This window comes from Myxocyprinus asiaticus, chromosome 50 (genome assembly GCF_019703515.2).
Source record: "Myxocyprinus asiaticus isolate MX2 ecotype Aquarium Trade chromosome 50, UBuf_Myxa_2, whole genome shotgun sequence".
Classification (NCBI taxonomy): Eukaryota; Metazoa; Chordata; class Actinopteri; order Cypriniformes; family Catostomidae; genus Myxocyprinus; species Myxocyprinus asiaticus.
The window spans coordinates 3,101,107-3,115,475 of NC_059393.1; the positions used below are offsets into that span (position 1 = coordinate 3,101,107).

General features: G+C 39.3%; 1 protein-coding gene across 3 annotated transcripts in view; it reads right to left on the reverse strand.

Annotated features, from left to right (window-relative positions):
* Positions 1-14,369, reverse strand: part of LOC127438689 (serine/threonine-protein kinase MARK1-like) — a 103,799-nt gene that overhangs the window by 30,843 nt on the left and 58,587 nt on the right. For all 3 annotated transcript variants that reach the window (XM_051694458.1, XM_051694457.1, XM_051694459.1), the window contains 6 exons: positions 13,743-13,799; positions 13,363-13,599; positions 10,426-10,545; positions 9,562-9,661; positions 7,226-7,338; positions 6,981-7,134 (listed from right to left, as the gene is read on the reverse strand). In XM_051694458.1, the coding sequence (XP_051550418.1) occupies positions 6,981-7,134; positions 7,226-7,338; positions 9,562-9,661; positions 10,426-10,545; positions 13,363-13,599; positions 13,743-13,799 (781 nt within the window). The remainder of the gene's footprint in view (positions 1-6,980; positions 7,135-7,225; positions 7,339-9,561; positions 9,662-10,425; positions 10,546-13,362; positions 13,600-13,742; positions 13,800-14,369) is intronic.

Genomic DNA, 14,369 nt, shown 5'->3' on the forward strand with positions numbered 1-14,369 from the left:
TTGAGCGGCGCCACGAGCCCAGGAACCAATCATCGAGCTGCGAGGGTTCGGGGGTGAGTGGAGGGTTCCACTCTAGCCGGACACTCGCGGCTGCCCGGGAAAGCATGTCTGTCATTTCCGCATCAGCCTGTGACTGGGCAATTGTCCCCGAAGGGGGGAGCCCAGCTGAGGCTCCTGCGTCCGAATGGACAAGCCCGCTCTCCGATGCTGCGCTCCAGAGATCATCAGCTTTGCGGGCTCCGAAAAAGAGGTCGAACTCGCCGTGAGACGAGCCGGCAGACTCATCCGGAAGCCCAATCGGGGCAGACGAGCGTGCTGGGGAATGGGAGGTCCGTGGGGGGATACCCGGTGGAGGCGGTCCCATTGGGGTCCCCAAATTCTTATGAAAGCAAGCCACGACCGCAACGTTGCCATGGTCATGCTCTCGCAGTGAGAACATGAACCATCCACGAACGCTGCCTCCGTGTGGGTCACGCCCAGACACAAAAGACAGCAATCATGACCATCCGAAGTTGAGAGGTAATGACCACAACCAGGAATAACACACAAACAGAAAGGCATCTTTAAAAAGATGTGTCTTTAAAAAGACGTTCCATGTGTGCCGCTCTTTTAGAGAAATATACTCTTTCAGGAAAATTTTCTGCCGAAGCGCCCAGGGGCGTTCTCTGCAGTGCACCAGTGCAGAGGAGGGAGAAGCCGCTGAAATGTGCCATCAGATCCAGCAGAGGTGAATGAAAGGTCAGCTCAGTAAACATCGACCGTTCGGCTCCGAAGAGAAAATCTGAATGAGTGGTTGCACGCCAGCTCCTTTTATACCCGTATGTCCGGGGGAATGGCATGCAAATACCACTCGCCAAATTTCACTGGCCTTTTATCAAAGACCAGAGGTGTCTCGGGCTCCCAAGAGTGACCCCTAGTGTCACTACATTGACACAACGTCGAGTGAGTGACAGATAGGGAAACAAACTTTAATCAGATATTAAGGGAGTATTTCATGTAAATATGATTATATTTTTAATCCTTGATAATGACTTTAATTGAAACAAGATCTCAATTACTGTATATTTTTTCAGGTTCTCCAATTTTGGTAAATAAATAACAGATAAAACATCTCATAAAAAATGTATCTCTGACGCCTAAGCTGAACGCATACAGTTATCTGAAGGTTTATTACCTCTTTTCTTAAAATACATAACAGAAAATGTTAATTACAATTCAAATTTTAAAGAGTATTGATGCCTATATAGTCCTCACATTCTGGAATGTCCCATCTCGCTAATAATTCTGCAGGTCGGTGTGTTCATGTTGACTGATCTTTACTGACTGAATGGGAATTAGCTGTCGGCCTCAAAGTAGGTGGAGCTCCAGGTCACACCTACTGATGACGTGGACCAATGGCAGTAAGAAGTTTAGCAGCCAGTAAGAAGTTATCCTGAATTTTTGCCCTGGCAAGCTGTTATGAATCACCAAAACAAACTCAAAAACTCCTTTTTGGCCAAATTTTGTTCCAAATGACATCACATCCATTCGTTCTTTAAATTTCATTTAAAGTAGGGGCATTCATTCATTAAAAAGAACTGACTAACAAGAATGATTCAAATCATACATCACTATGGCGTGCACGTTTTTCTCTACACAAGAGCAATATCTAATCCAGCTCATGAAATATTTTAGAGCAGAGAAAAGCTGAAAAATATATTTTCACTCTAGACTTCCATGACTTTTGAGATAATTCTTTTTTTAAATTTTAATAAATTTTCCAGGCATGGAAAACACAATTTTTAAAATTCCCTGATTCCATGATTGTGGGAACCCTGTTAAAGTCAAACTGTGTTGGATTAGAAACAAACAGCCTGGATAAATTGATCTTTACAATTGTAGTAACGTACCAAAATTTAAATTCTTGGCTGGAAACGAAATGCTGAACACATTGACACGAAAACTCTTTTTTTGGTGTCATAATATACAGTAGTGGTTTTAACCACCACGCAAACCACACAATTGCGTGGGGCCCCGGACATTGGAAGGAAAGCTTGGCAAAAACCACATGAGGGGTGACATGTTGTTCTCTGTACATGCGTGAATACACTGTTGTCAGCGCTCTCAGAGCGGTTCACGTTTGAGGTCCGCCGGGTTTTTAAGTCAGTTTTACAAGTAGAATTTTGTGTTCGGGTTTGTAATTTATGAAAAAACATACAGTCCTTCCGAACTTGTTTCGCCCACGCGCTCTCACTCACATATGCACGAATGGATGTGATAGGGTTCGTTCACACGAACATGTTTTTGTGTGCGTCTGCTCTGTTTTTCCATTGTTTTCCTTTGTAAACATGCACTGGACGAACGTCCATATGTACTGCACCACGTCTCACTATTTCTTCAGTGTCTCACGCAGGACCGGCACATATTTCCACACTGTTTCAAGTTAAAAAGAACATCAGGTCTCAAAAATGCATGTTGAGACACCTGCGTTCTGTTTCATTCGTTGTGCTGTGTCTTGATATTTAGCGCAGGTGTCACAAAGATTTAACATTCTGAAGAAGTTCATGTTGCAAAGAGGTGACTGTTACAATGTTTAACATTATTCCAGATTGTTCTGCACCAAGCAAATTTCAGCACTTGAAAACGGCAATGTTTTTTTCCACCTTCAGCTCTAGTGTGTTGAGGGGCCGCCGTGCCTTGTATGTTTACTGTTACAATACAGTTACGGATGTTGCCTACGATGCTTACATAAAATACTGCCTTTTGCAACATGGTGAACAATACACTGCAGCCTCCAGGTGAAAGTAAATAAGACAGAAATGGCTGATAGGATGAATTTAAAATTATGATTTAAAATAAATTTTATGTAATTTAAGCAAATATTTTAGAAATTGGGGCCTCAGGCTGGTGAGTTGCTTGGGGCAATATATATATATATATATATATATATATATATATATATATATATATATATATATATATATATATATATATATAAATATGTTAGTGCTGTCGAAGTTAACACAAAATGAGTTTAATGCCACTAATTGTTTGATGCCGTTAACACGTAATATAACCCTTTTAATAAACCGTAGTTCATGAGAGCGAGTCAATTAACGCAAACACCAATAATGTCACATGCATTGACCGTAGGGGAAACAGATGGTGGGAGACATTAAGCCGATACCTGCACCAAGCATTTGATCAATGTAGCACAGCAGTAGAACATACCCGCAAAGCACAGATAGAGCTCAGAACTTTGTAACATGATTGCAGCTGCAAGACAGCTGCCATTTGAACACCTGCCTTGCACTGTGAGGCGTGGGATGAAAGTTGCGAGGTGCAGTGCGAGCGCGAAGTGAAAGTGTGAGCACGAGGCGATCATCTGTGTTCTGTGACTGCTACCGGGTCCTCGAATGAAGTATAATGTGCCAGTAAAGGCAGCCGGTGGAGTTTCTGGTCCCCCCCTAGGGAGTTGGTGCCTTACGCAGACTGTGTAATATGCATATAGGGAGCAGCGGTACTGATTATCGGCTAACGGAAACACTGCTGCTGTCTCCAAGGTTCTGTCACAGTGTCTCTGTTTGATAGTGCACTAGCCAATGCAGAAGCTGGAGAAATTGCCGGAACCCTGAAGGTAATCTACACTGTCATTAACCCATTTAATCTCACCGGTTGCAATTGTGTCTAGGGTCTAAAAGGAGTTTTTTATGTATTTTGCACAGAGTTGTCAATTGTAAATGACAGTGCAGACTTTTTTGCATGAGTGGTGCAAATAGTCACATGACCAGAGCTATTTAATTCCACTGTTCTCCTGGAAAGAAAATGTCTGTCAAAACTCCATAAAAAGAAGCAAATAAAATCCTGTCATAATACACTTACAACTACCATACATAATTTGAATTGAGCTGTGTTGTGTTCATTTTCTGTTGTTCATCTCTGTTGGTGGGGTAGGTTTTGGGTGGATGAATGAAAAATACATCTGAATGAAGCATATTTTGTCCACTCAAGTTTATAAAGAATACTACAAAAAATTATGTGATTAAATATTTTAATAGTTTGACAGCCCTAATATATTTAAATATATATATATATATATATATATATATATATATATATAGTTGAAGTCAGAAGTTTACATACACTTAGGATGAAGTCATTAAAACTCATTTTTTTACCACTCCACAGATTTAATATTAGCAAATTATAGTTTTGGCAAGTCGTTTAGGACATCTACTTTGTGCATAACATGAGTAATTTTTCCAACAATTGTTTACAGACAGATTGTTTCACTTTTAATTGACTATATCACAATTCCAGTGGGTCAGAAGTTTACATGCACTAAGTTAACTGTGACTTTAAGCAGCTTGGAAAATTCCAGAAAATGATGTCAAGCCTTTAGACAATTAGCTTCTGATAGGAGGTGTACTGAATTGGAGGTGTACCTGTGGATGTATTATAAAGCCTACCTTCAAACTCAGTTCCTCTTTGCTTGACATCATGGGAAAATCAAAAGAAATCAGCCAAGACCTCAGAAAAAAAAATTGTGGATCTCCACAGGTCTGGTTCATCCTTTCCAAATGCCTGAAGGTACCACATTCATCTGTACAAACAATAGTACGCAAGTATAAGCATCATGGGACCACGCAGCCATCATACCGCTCAGGAAGGAGACGCATTCTGTCTCCTAGAGATGAATGTAGTTTGGTGTGAAAAGTGCAAATCAATCCAAGAACAACAGCAAAGGACCTTATGAAGATGCTGGAGGAAATTTGGTAGACGAGTATCTATATCCACAGTAAAACGAGTCCTATATCGACATAACCTGAAAGGCTTCTCAGCAAGGAAGAATCCACTGCTCCAAAACCGCCATAAAAAAGCCAGACTACAGTTTGCACATGGGGACAAAGATCTTATTTTTTATAGAAATGTCCTCTGGTCGGGGGCCTGGGTAGCTCAGTGGTAAAATACGCTGGCTACCACCCCTGGAGTTCGCTAGTTCGAATCCCAGGGCGTGCTGAGTGACTCCAGCCAGGTCTCCTAAGCAACCAAATTGTCCCGGTTGCTAGGGAGGGTAGAGTCACATGGGGTAACCTCCTCGTGGTCGCTATAATGTGGTTTGTTCTTGGTGGGGCGCATGGTGAATTGAGCGTGGTTGCCGCGGTGGATGGCGTGAAGCCTCCACACGCGCTATGTCTCCGTGGCAACGCGCTCAACAAGCCACGTGATAAGATGTGTGGGTTGACTGTCTCAGACGCGGAGGCAACTGGGATTCGTCCTCTGCCACCCGGACTGAGGCGAATCACTACGCCACCACGAGGACTTAGAGCGCATTGGGAATTGGGCATTCCAAATTGGGAGAAAAAGGGGAAAATTCCCCCCCCCCCCCCAAAAAAAAAAAAAAAAAATGTCCTCTGGTCTAATGAAACAAAAATTTAACTGTTTGGCCATAATGACCATCATTATGTTTGGAGGAAAAAGGGTGAGGCTTGCAAGCTGAACAACATCATCCCAACCGTGAAGCATGGGGGTGGCAGCATCATGTTGTGGGTGTGCTTTGCTGCAGGAGGGACTGGTACACTCGCAAATGGGTCTTCCAAATGGACAGTGACCCCAAGCATACCTCCCAAGTTGTGGCAAAATGGCTTAAGGACAACAAAGTCAAGGTATTGGAGTGACCATCACAAAGCCCTGATCTCAATCTGATTGAAACAGAACTGAAAAAGCATGTTCGAGCAAGGAGGCCAACAAACCTGAATCAGTTACACCAGTTCTGTCTGGAGGAATGGGCCAAAATTCCAGCAACTTATTGTGAGAAGCTTGTGGAAGGCTACCCAAAATGTTTTGACCCAAGTTAAACAATTTAAAGGCAATGCTACCAAATACTAACAAACTGTATGTAAACTTCTGACCCACTGGGAATGTGATGAAAGAAATAAAAACTGAAATAAATCATTCTCTCTGCTATTATTCTGACATTTCACATTCTTAAAATAAAGTAGTGATCCTAACTGACCTAAACAGGGAATGTTTTCTATGATTAAATGTCAGGAATTGTGAAATATATTTTGGCTAAGGTGTATGTAAACTTCTGAATTCAACTGTATAAAGTAATTTATTATTTTGAATAAAGCTGCCAAAATTAACCGAAATGAAAAGTCTGAACACACTGGCTTGAAAAGTCTTTTTTGGTGTAATTATATAAATTCTTTTAATATTAAAAGTTTTTTTAAATTATTTTTAATAGAGCTGTCGAAATTAATGTGTCACTGAACACCAGCAGAGGACTTCGTAAAGGTCAGCGCCAACTTTACACATGATTGCATCCATAAATTGAAGGAAAAGTGGTTTTATAACTGCAGATTTAATTAGTTTGGTTTTACCACAGTTACGTGGTGTTCTTTGGCATTTCCACTTAGCCGTGTATCACCCCTGTATTATTTAATGACACTTTGCTTTTGCTTTTTTTCCACAACAGAGCTTCTGTTTACAGCAAATTATTGTGCTGTTTCTGTTATAGTAACATTTCTGGTAACTGAGGTTAACATTCTGCCTAACATCTCCTTTTTCTGTTGCAGGGAAGACAAAGTCATACAGCTTTGAAATAACATAAGGGTGAATAAATGACAACAGTTTTGAATGAAAATGGCCATCATGGAATGTTATTGGGATGCATTGAAATTTTGGTAAAAATGCCACAAAATGACTTTTTTTGTTTTGTTTAGTTTTTTTGTTAAAAGAGAAAATAGGCCAAAATGTTGATTTTCATTTTTGGGTGAACTTTTCCTTTAATATTATCCCATTTGCATGGCATAACATTTAGAGACAAACGCTGTACTTACAGCTTCAAACATATATGGTCAATTTGATATTTCCTACACAATAAGTTCAGTGTAGTTTATATTTTGAATCTGATAATTTAGCCACATAGAAACATGGTTATCCTGAATTACATGTTAACAAAATTCAGTAAATATTCGTGTTATTCTGTCTGTGTTCACCATGATCGCTGAATCGTCGCTGTTTCTGCGTGGCTGAGATGCTGCGTTGGACTTTGGAGTGTGCAGGTGACTGTGTGGAACTGTTGTTCAGGTCGCTACTGGGTCGTGACCTTTGACACAGGTTTGTGCTGGACAGCGATTCGCTCCCTTCAAACTGCAATGAGCAAACAACGACACAGGGTGAATATAAAGTCGGTGTGAAGTAATATTCCAGTAGATACTGTCTAACGCCCATGATTACTTGCCTCAGCGGGTTTCCTGCCCAGCAGCAGATACGTGGCCATGACCTCATCATACTTCTGCCCCTTTAATGCTTCTGTGATCTCATCTTTAGGGAAACCCATAGTGATCATCAACTCTGAAAGAGGAACAGAGATGCCTGATGATACATACTGAACACTTTTACAGTCTTCTTAAAATGCATCAAGGGTTTTTCTTTATTAAAAATTAATTTTTGAGAGATTGGGTGAGAAATAGACAGAGCTAAAATAAGTTGACACAGGATGCAATCTTTTAACTTCTTTTATACAACAGTTCATTCCGGTCCTCGAATTTGATTGGACGAGTGACGGCAGAGTGCTGATTCACAGTCCAACTGCACTGGGACGCTTTACTTTTTTTTACCACTCCGTTTGTGTTCAGGGCTTTCCAAATAGTGGTGGGAATTTCAAATCATTGTTCATTTTGATTTCTTTCCCTGATTCGTTCAGTGTCCATTGTTGGAAATTGCATATTAACTCCAGTAGGTGTCGACAAATGAGCGTCTTTTATGTTATGTGTGAGTCATTCAAGCATTGCCTCAACTGATTTATAAAAAAACACATTGTTCACCACTGAAACAATGGAACTGATGAGAATGATTTGTTCACTTAAAAACACTGATTCGTTTACAAACGGAACACCACTAGTTCAAAACTAAAATGTGAGAACGAAATTATGGTTGATACTTTGGCTTCTTTTAGAACTATTTATGCTGGCAGAGAAGAAATGCACAAACAGCCCGACTACAGCTGAATCGCAGCCATGCAGATTCAGTAACAGAATAATACTGTGTATTATAGTTTATATCTAACAACAGCAGTCTTGCTTGTATGATTTTGCTTGCTTAACTTTCACTTGAATGCACTTTGTCTTGAAAATGTGTTGCTCATGGCGTGAGACACTAAAAAAAGCAGCAAGATGTGTTGCAACGGTCAAAGATGTCTGTCCATCGCATATTTACTTAGAAAATTCAATTATAAAACAGTTCGGATGGGTGCAATGACGTGTCCTCTGTGAACGATCCCTAAGTCACAATCTCGTTAAACATGTCAAAAACATTTCAAGGGGCCTCATGTACAAAACTTTCCATATGTTTCATCTTAAATGTATGCGTACGCACAAATGTCGGATTTTGCGCATGTACAAAAGTTTTCAGATTTGTACAACCGCAAGTATGTCAGATCCTGAGATATCTTAATAAATCTGGAAGAGTGGAAGGTTTTGCATGCATGCATAAACTCCCTGAAGCTTACAACTAGAGGTCGACCGATAGTGGATTTTGCGATACCGATAACTAAGGTGGTGGAAAAGGCAGAAAACCGAGTTTTAAAATCGATATATAGCATGTTAAAAAAAATTATATTCTTTCCTTACTCCTTACAGACAGGCAACAAGAGTCCGAAATGTATAAAATCCAGATGCAGTTTATTGTTCAACCCAAATCCTATTAATAACCAGACAAAAATACGATTTTGGTGCATAATGCGGGGCTTTTAACTTTAAACAAGCCCGAAACACACTGGGGACTCTTATTTTGAAATTACATAGATATGGCTCCATTACAATGCTCTACATTAAGTATTAACCAAATTAAGTCTTTTATAGCCTATATATAATTATCAGATGGAGGGTTTCGTATACGGTATATATACAATATATTTTACCAGATATGTTTCTTATTTATTATTCACAAGATATGAAGTTTGACAGGACACATTTCCATATAGTCACATATTTCTTCGCATGCCCTCGCTTCAATTTAGAACACTTGATTATCTAGTCAAAATAACAAAATATGCATTGAAGTTAAGATAAAAATATGAATGGATATTGTCAATATTGAAGGATTTAGATACAACAAATCCGCACAAGGTGTCAGTGATTGTTTCTATTTAACTTATTCTACTGTTATACTGTAGAACCAAGCAGTTCTAACTGTAGAATCCTTCGGTGGTGGTCACAGAGGAACACGGAGGAATAAAAAAAAACTATCACCAATTATCTGCCATGAATTTTGTTGATAACCGACTGTTCCAAAAAGCAACTTTCAGCACTGATTAATCGGTATAACCAATACATTGGTCGACCATATATTTTCCATATGCATGCATTTTTGAAAAATATTTGTGCACATTTCTTAAGCGGGTTTATTAAACTTTTTTTTTTTTAAATAGGCTTCATATACTTTAAGCAAAATATTTTATTTTTGTCTTTTTATTTTTGTCTTTTATCATGCTTTTATGAGATTCAGCTCATTATGAAATCAAAAAGCTCATGAAATAAAGCAAGGATAGAGACACAGATAAAGCAGGATACAGACCGATGCGTTTAGTGTCATTGAAGTCCGATTCTGGTTCTGTGTAAGGTTGGAGTTCCTCCTCCTCATGTGCCACGTTTATCCAGCGATCCTTCATGATTTGCTGATGGAGAGAATCAGATATTAAATCGCACATTCACATCATATTTAAACCATTTTTATTTAGAGCAGAACACTTACTACTGACATATTTGTTAAAGTAATGCTAATGTCCGAAGAGTACACAATAAACAATACAAATGTCCATTGACAAATCATTTTAAATTCAAATCAATTATGGATAATATCTCTGTTTGTTGTTAATGTGTAATCAAGCTACTAAAATCAGACATATTAGTTACAGTACGTAAAGGAATACCCAAAAATGTCCGTTTGTGACTCGCCAGGCTTGAACATACACAAGCACAAATTATTTGAGAGCTGCGGCAGTGGAGATGATTTTCAGTGAATAACGACTTGCATTTCGGTCTGTTTCTCATACAAAGCTATCTTATAACTTTAAAAGACATGCAATAAAGCATACAAGACTTATGGACTATTTTAATGGTACTTTTATGGTGCTTTTTGTCATTTTTGGAGCTTGACAGCCCCTGGTCACTATATGCTTTCACTGTATGTAAGAGGGCAGAATGAACATTCTGCGTAACATCTCCTTTTGTGTTTTATGGATGAAACAACAAATAACATATGGTTTGGAACAACATGAGGGTGTGTAAATGATGACAGAATTTTCCTTTTTGGGCAAACAATCCCTGTACATTCATGAGGCCTTCCCTCCTTCATTTATAAGTCACATGCCCATGTAATTCAGTCATGATGGTGTAACACTAACACTACAGTGAGATGAGTGTGTGAAGTGTGTCTGACCTCTAGACTGCTGCGTTTGCCTGGATTCAGCACCAGCAGTTTCTTCAGCAGGTTTTCACAGTCTGTGGACATGTAGAATGGAATTCGGTACTTCCCTCGCAACACTCTCTCTCTTAGCTCCTGTGGGAACAACCGCAGCATTGTTCAGTGTCAAAACACAACAATTTTTCATTCAAGTAAACCTGATAAACAATGTGTTTATGAGAAGCCGCAAGACGTATTCGCATGAAATAATTTTCTGGATTTGTCATGTTTTTTTCCAGCATCTTGCAACATGAGCGGCGCATTTTTTGACAGCATGTCAAGTTAAAAAAATCTTTCAAGTTCAAAATGGTCTCACAGTACCTTAAATACCAGATATATACCAAACACCCTTCTGGCGCATTTGTAATACACCTAGGACAACCTTTTTTTATATATATATATATTTAGGAGCTCATTTGATTACATTCAGGGCCAAATTTTATTACATTTAGGGTCTTTGCTTCATTTACGACCAATTTTGTATTACATTTAGAACCAAGTTTTATTATATTTAGGGCCAAATTTTATTACATTTAGGGCCTTTCTTACATTTAGAACCACATTTATATTACATTTAGGGCCTTCATAACATTTAGGACTACATTTTTTTATTACATTTAGGGTCTTCATAACTTTTAGGACTACATTTTTTTATTACATTTAGGGCCTTCATAACATTTAGGACCAAATTGTTATGATATTTAGTGTCTTTGTTACATTTAGGACCACATTTGTATTACATTTAGGGCCTTTCTTACATTTACAGTGCATCCGGAAAGTATTCACAATGCTTCACTTTTTCCACATTTTGTTATGTTACAGCCTTATTCCAAAATGGATTAAATTCATTATTTTCCTCAAAATTCTACAAACAATACCCCATAATGACAATGTGAAAGAAGTTTGTTTGAAATCTTTGCAAATTTATTAAAAATAAAAAACAAAAAAATCACATGTACATAAGTATTCACAGCCTTTGCCATGACACTCAAAATTGAGCTCAGGTGCATCCTGTTTCCACTGATCATCCTTGAGATGTTTCTACAACTTGATTGGAGTCCACCTGTGGTAAATTCAGTTGATTGGACATGATTTGGAAAGGCACACACCTGTCTATATAAGGTCCCACAGTTAACAGTGCATGTCAGAGCACAAACCAAGCTATGAAGTCCAAGGAATTGCCTGTAGACCTCCGAGACAGGATTGTATCAAGGCACAGATCTGGGGAAGGGTACAGAAAAATTTCTGCAGCATTGAAGGTCCCAATGAGCACAGTGGCCACCATCATCCATAAATGGAAGAAGTTTGGAACCACCAGGACTCTTCCTAGAGCTGGCCGCCTGGCCAAACTGAGCGATCGGGGGAGAAGGGCCTTAGTCAGGGAGGTGACCAAGAACCCGATGGTCACTCTGACAGAGCTCCAGCGTTTCTCTGTGGAGAGAGGAGAACCTTCCAGAAGAACAACCATCTCTACAGCACTCCACCAATCAGGCCTGTATGGTAGAGTGGCCAGACGGAAGCCACTCCTCAGTAAAAGGCACATGACAGCCTGCCTGGAGTTTGCCAAAAGGCACCTGAAGGACTCTCAGACCATGAGAAACAAAGATTGAACTCTTTGGCCTGAATGGCAAGCGTCATGCCTAGAGGAAACCAGGCACCGCTCATCACCTGGCCAATACCATCCCTACAGTGAAGCATGGTGGTGGCAGCATCATGCTGTGGGGATGTTTTTCAGCAGCAGGAACTGGGAGACTAGTCAGGATCGAGGGAAAGATGAATGCAGCAATGTACAGAGACATCCTTGATGAAAACCTGCTCCAGAGCGCTCTGGACCTCAGAATGGGGCGAAGGTTCATCTTCCAACAGGACAACGACCCTAAGCACACAACCAAGATAACAAAGGAGTGGCTCCGGGACAACTCTGTGAACCCAGCCAGAGTCCAGACTTTAACCCGATTGAACATCTCTGGAGAGATCTGAAAATGGCTGTGCACCGACGCTCCCCATCCAACCTGATGGAGCTTGAGAGGTCCTGCAAAGAAGAATGGGAGAAACTGCCCAAAAATAGGTGTGCCAAGCTTGTAGCATCATACTCAAAAAGACTTGAGACTGCAATTGGTGCCAAAGGTTATTCAACAAAGTATTGAGCAAAGGCTGTGAATACTTATGTACATGTGATTTTTTTTTTTATTTTATTTATTTATTTTTTAATAAATTTGCAAAGATTTCAAACAAACTTCTTTCACGTTGTCATTATGGGGTATTGTTTGTAGAATTGAGGAAAATAATGAATTTAATCCATTTTGGAATAAGGCTGTAACATAACAAAATGTGGAAAAAGTGAAGCGCTGTGAATACTTTCTGGATGCACTGAAGGACCACATTTTGTATTACATTTAGGGCCTTCAAAACATTAAGGACAAAATTGTTATGATATTTAGTGTCTTTGTTACATTTAGGACAACACTTTTATTAAATTTATGACAAAATTTGTTTACATTTAGGATCTTTTTTTTTTTTTAATAACATTTACAGCCTTTATTACATTTAGGACCCAATTTTATTACATTTTGGGCTTCTGTTGTATTTAGGACCAAATATTTTATTACATTTAGGGTCTTTATCATATTTAGGAGCACATTTTATTATATTTAGGGCCAAATTTGATTACATTTAGAGACTTTGCTACAATTAGAAGCACATTTGATTACATTTAGGGCCTTTGCTTGCTTGACGACCAATTTTTATTACATTTAGAACCAAGTTTTACTACATTTAGGGCCAAATTTAATTACATTTAGGGACTTTATTACATATTGGACAACATTTTTATGAAATTTAGGGCCTTTGTTACTCCAAGTACCAAATTTCTATTACATTTAGGGCCTTTTTTATATTATTACAGGAAATGACCTTCAAATTCTGCCCGTCAAAGGGAAGTGACCCGCTGACGAGTGTGTAGAGTATGACCCCCAGACTCCAGACGTCCACCTCCGGCCCATCATACTTCTTTCCCTGGAAGAGTTCGGGAGCAGCGTACGGAGGACTGCCACAGAACGTGTCCAACTTACTGCCGATAGTGAACTCATTACTGAAGCCAAAGTCAGCAATCTTTATATTCATGTCGCCATCTAGCAGCAAGTTCTCAGCCTTAAAGAGACATAGACAGAGAGAAATGTGAGACAGAATGTTCATTTTTGGGTAAACTATTATTTTAATCAGATCAATGATCAGATCAATGCTACAGGCTTAGACTGTGTGCAAACCTCACATGACCTCAGTGTGTGTCTCACCTTGAGATCCCTGTGGACTATTCTCTTCTGATGGCAATATTGCACTGCAGACACAATCTAGAGGTCACACACACACACACACACACACAAAAAAAATCACACTTACATGACAATGTATAGCTTATTCCAAGGAGCAGTCCTTTCACAATAACTGCAAGTAAAAGCTGAGAAGGATGCCACATTACAGACTGTCAGGGGCTGTTCACACAGGACACGTTCTTGCATTCAATCTGTACTATATAGTGGTGTTTAGATTCAATCATATAAATCTGGTGTGAACAGCCTCTAAGAGAGACACATGTATGGCACTGGCAAGTACAGAAAGAGAAGAATTTGTTCTAACAGGCCTTTATGTCACAATAGTAGAGAGAGAGAGATAGAACGAGCAAGAGACTATGGTGTAATATTCGTACTAATCACCTCCTGCAGCGTCAGACTAAATGAGCTCCACTGCAGCGTAAAAAAAAAAACAGTGACTGAAGCCCGGATGTGTTATTTACCTTCATTAGCAAAGCACAACGAAAAATGGCAAATTAATGATTGCACAACACCAGGGGTTTATTTACACACACCCCAATGATATCAAACTAATATCTATTCAATTACCGTTTTCAAACACTGAAAACA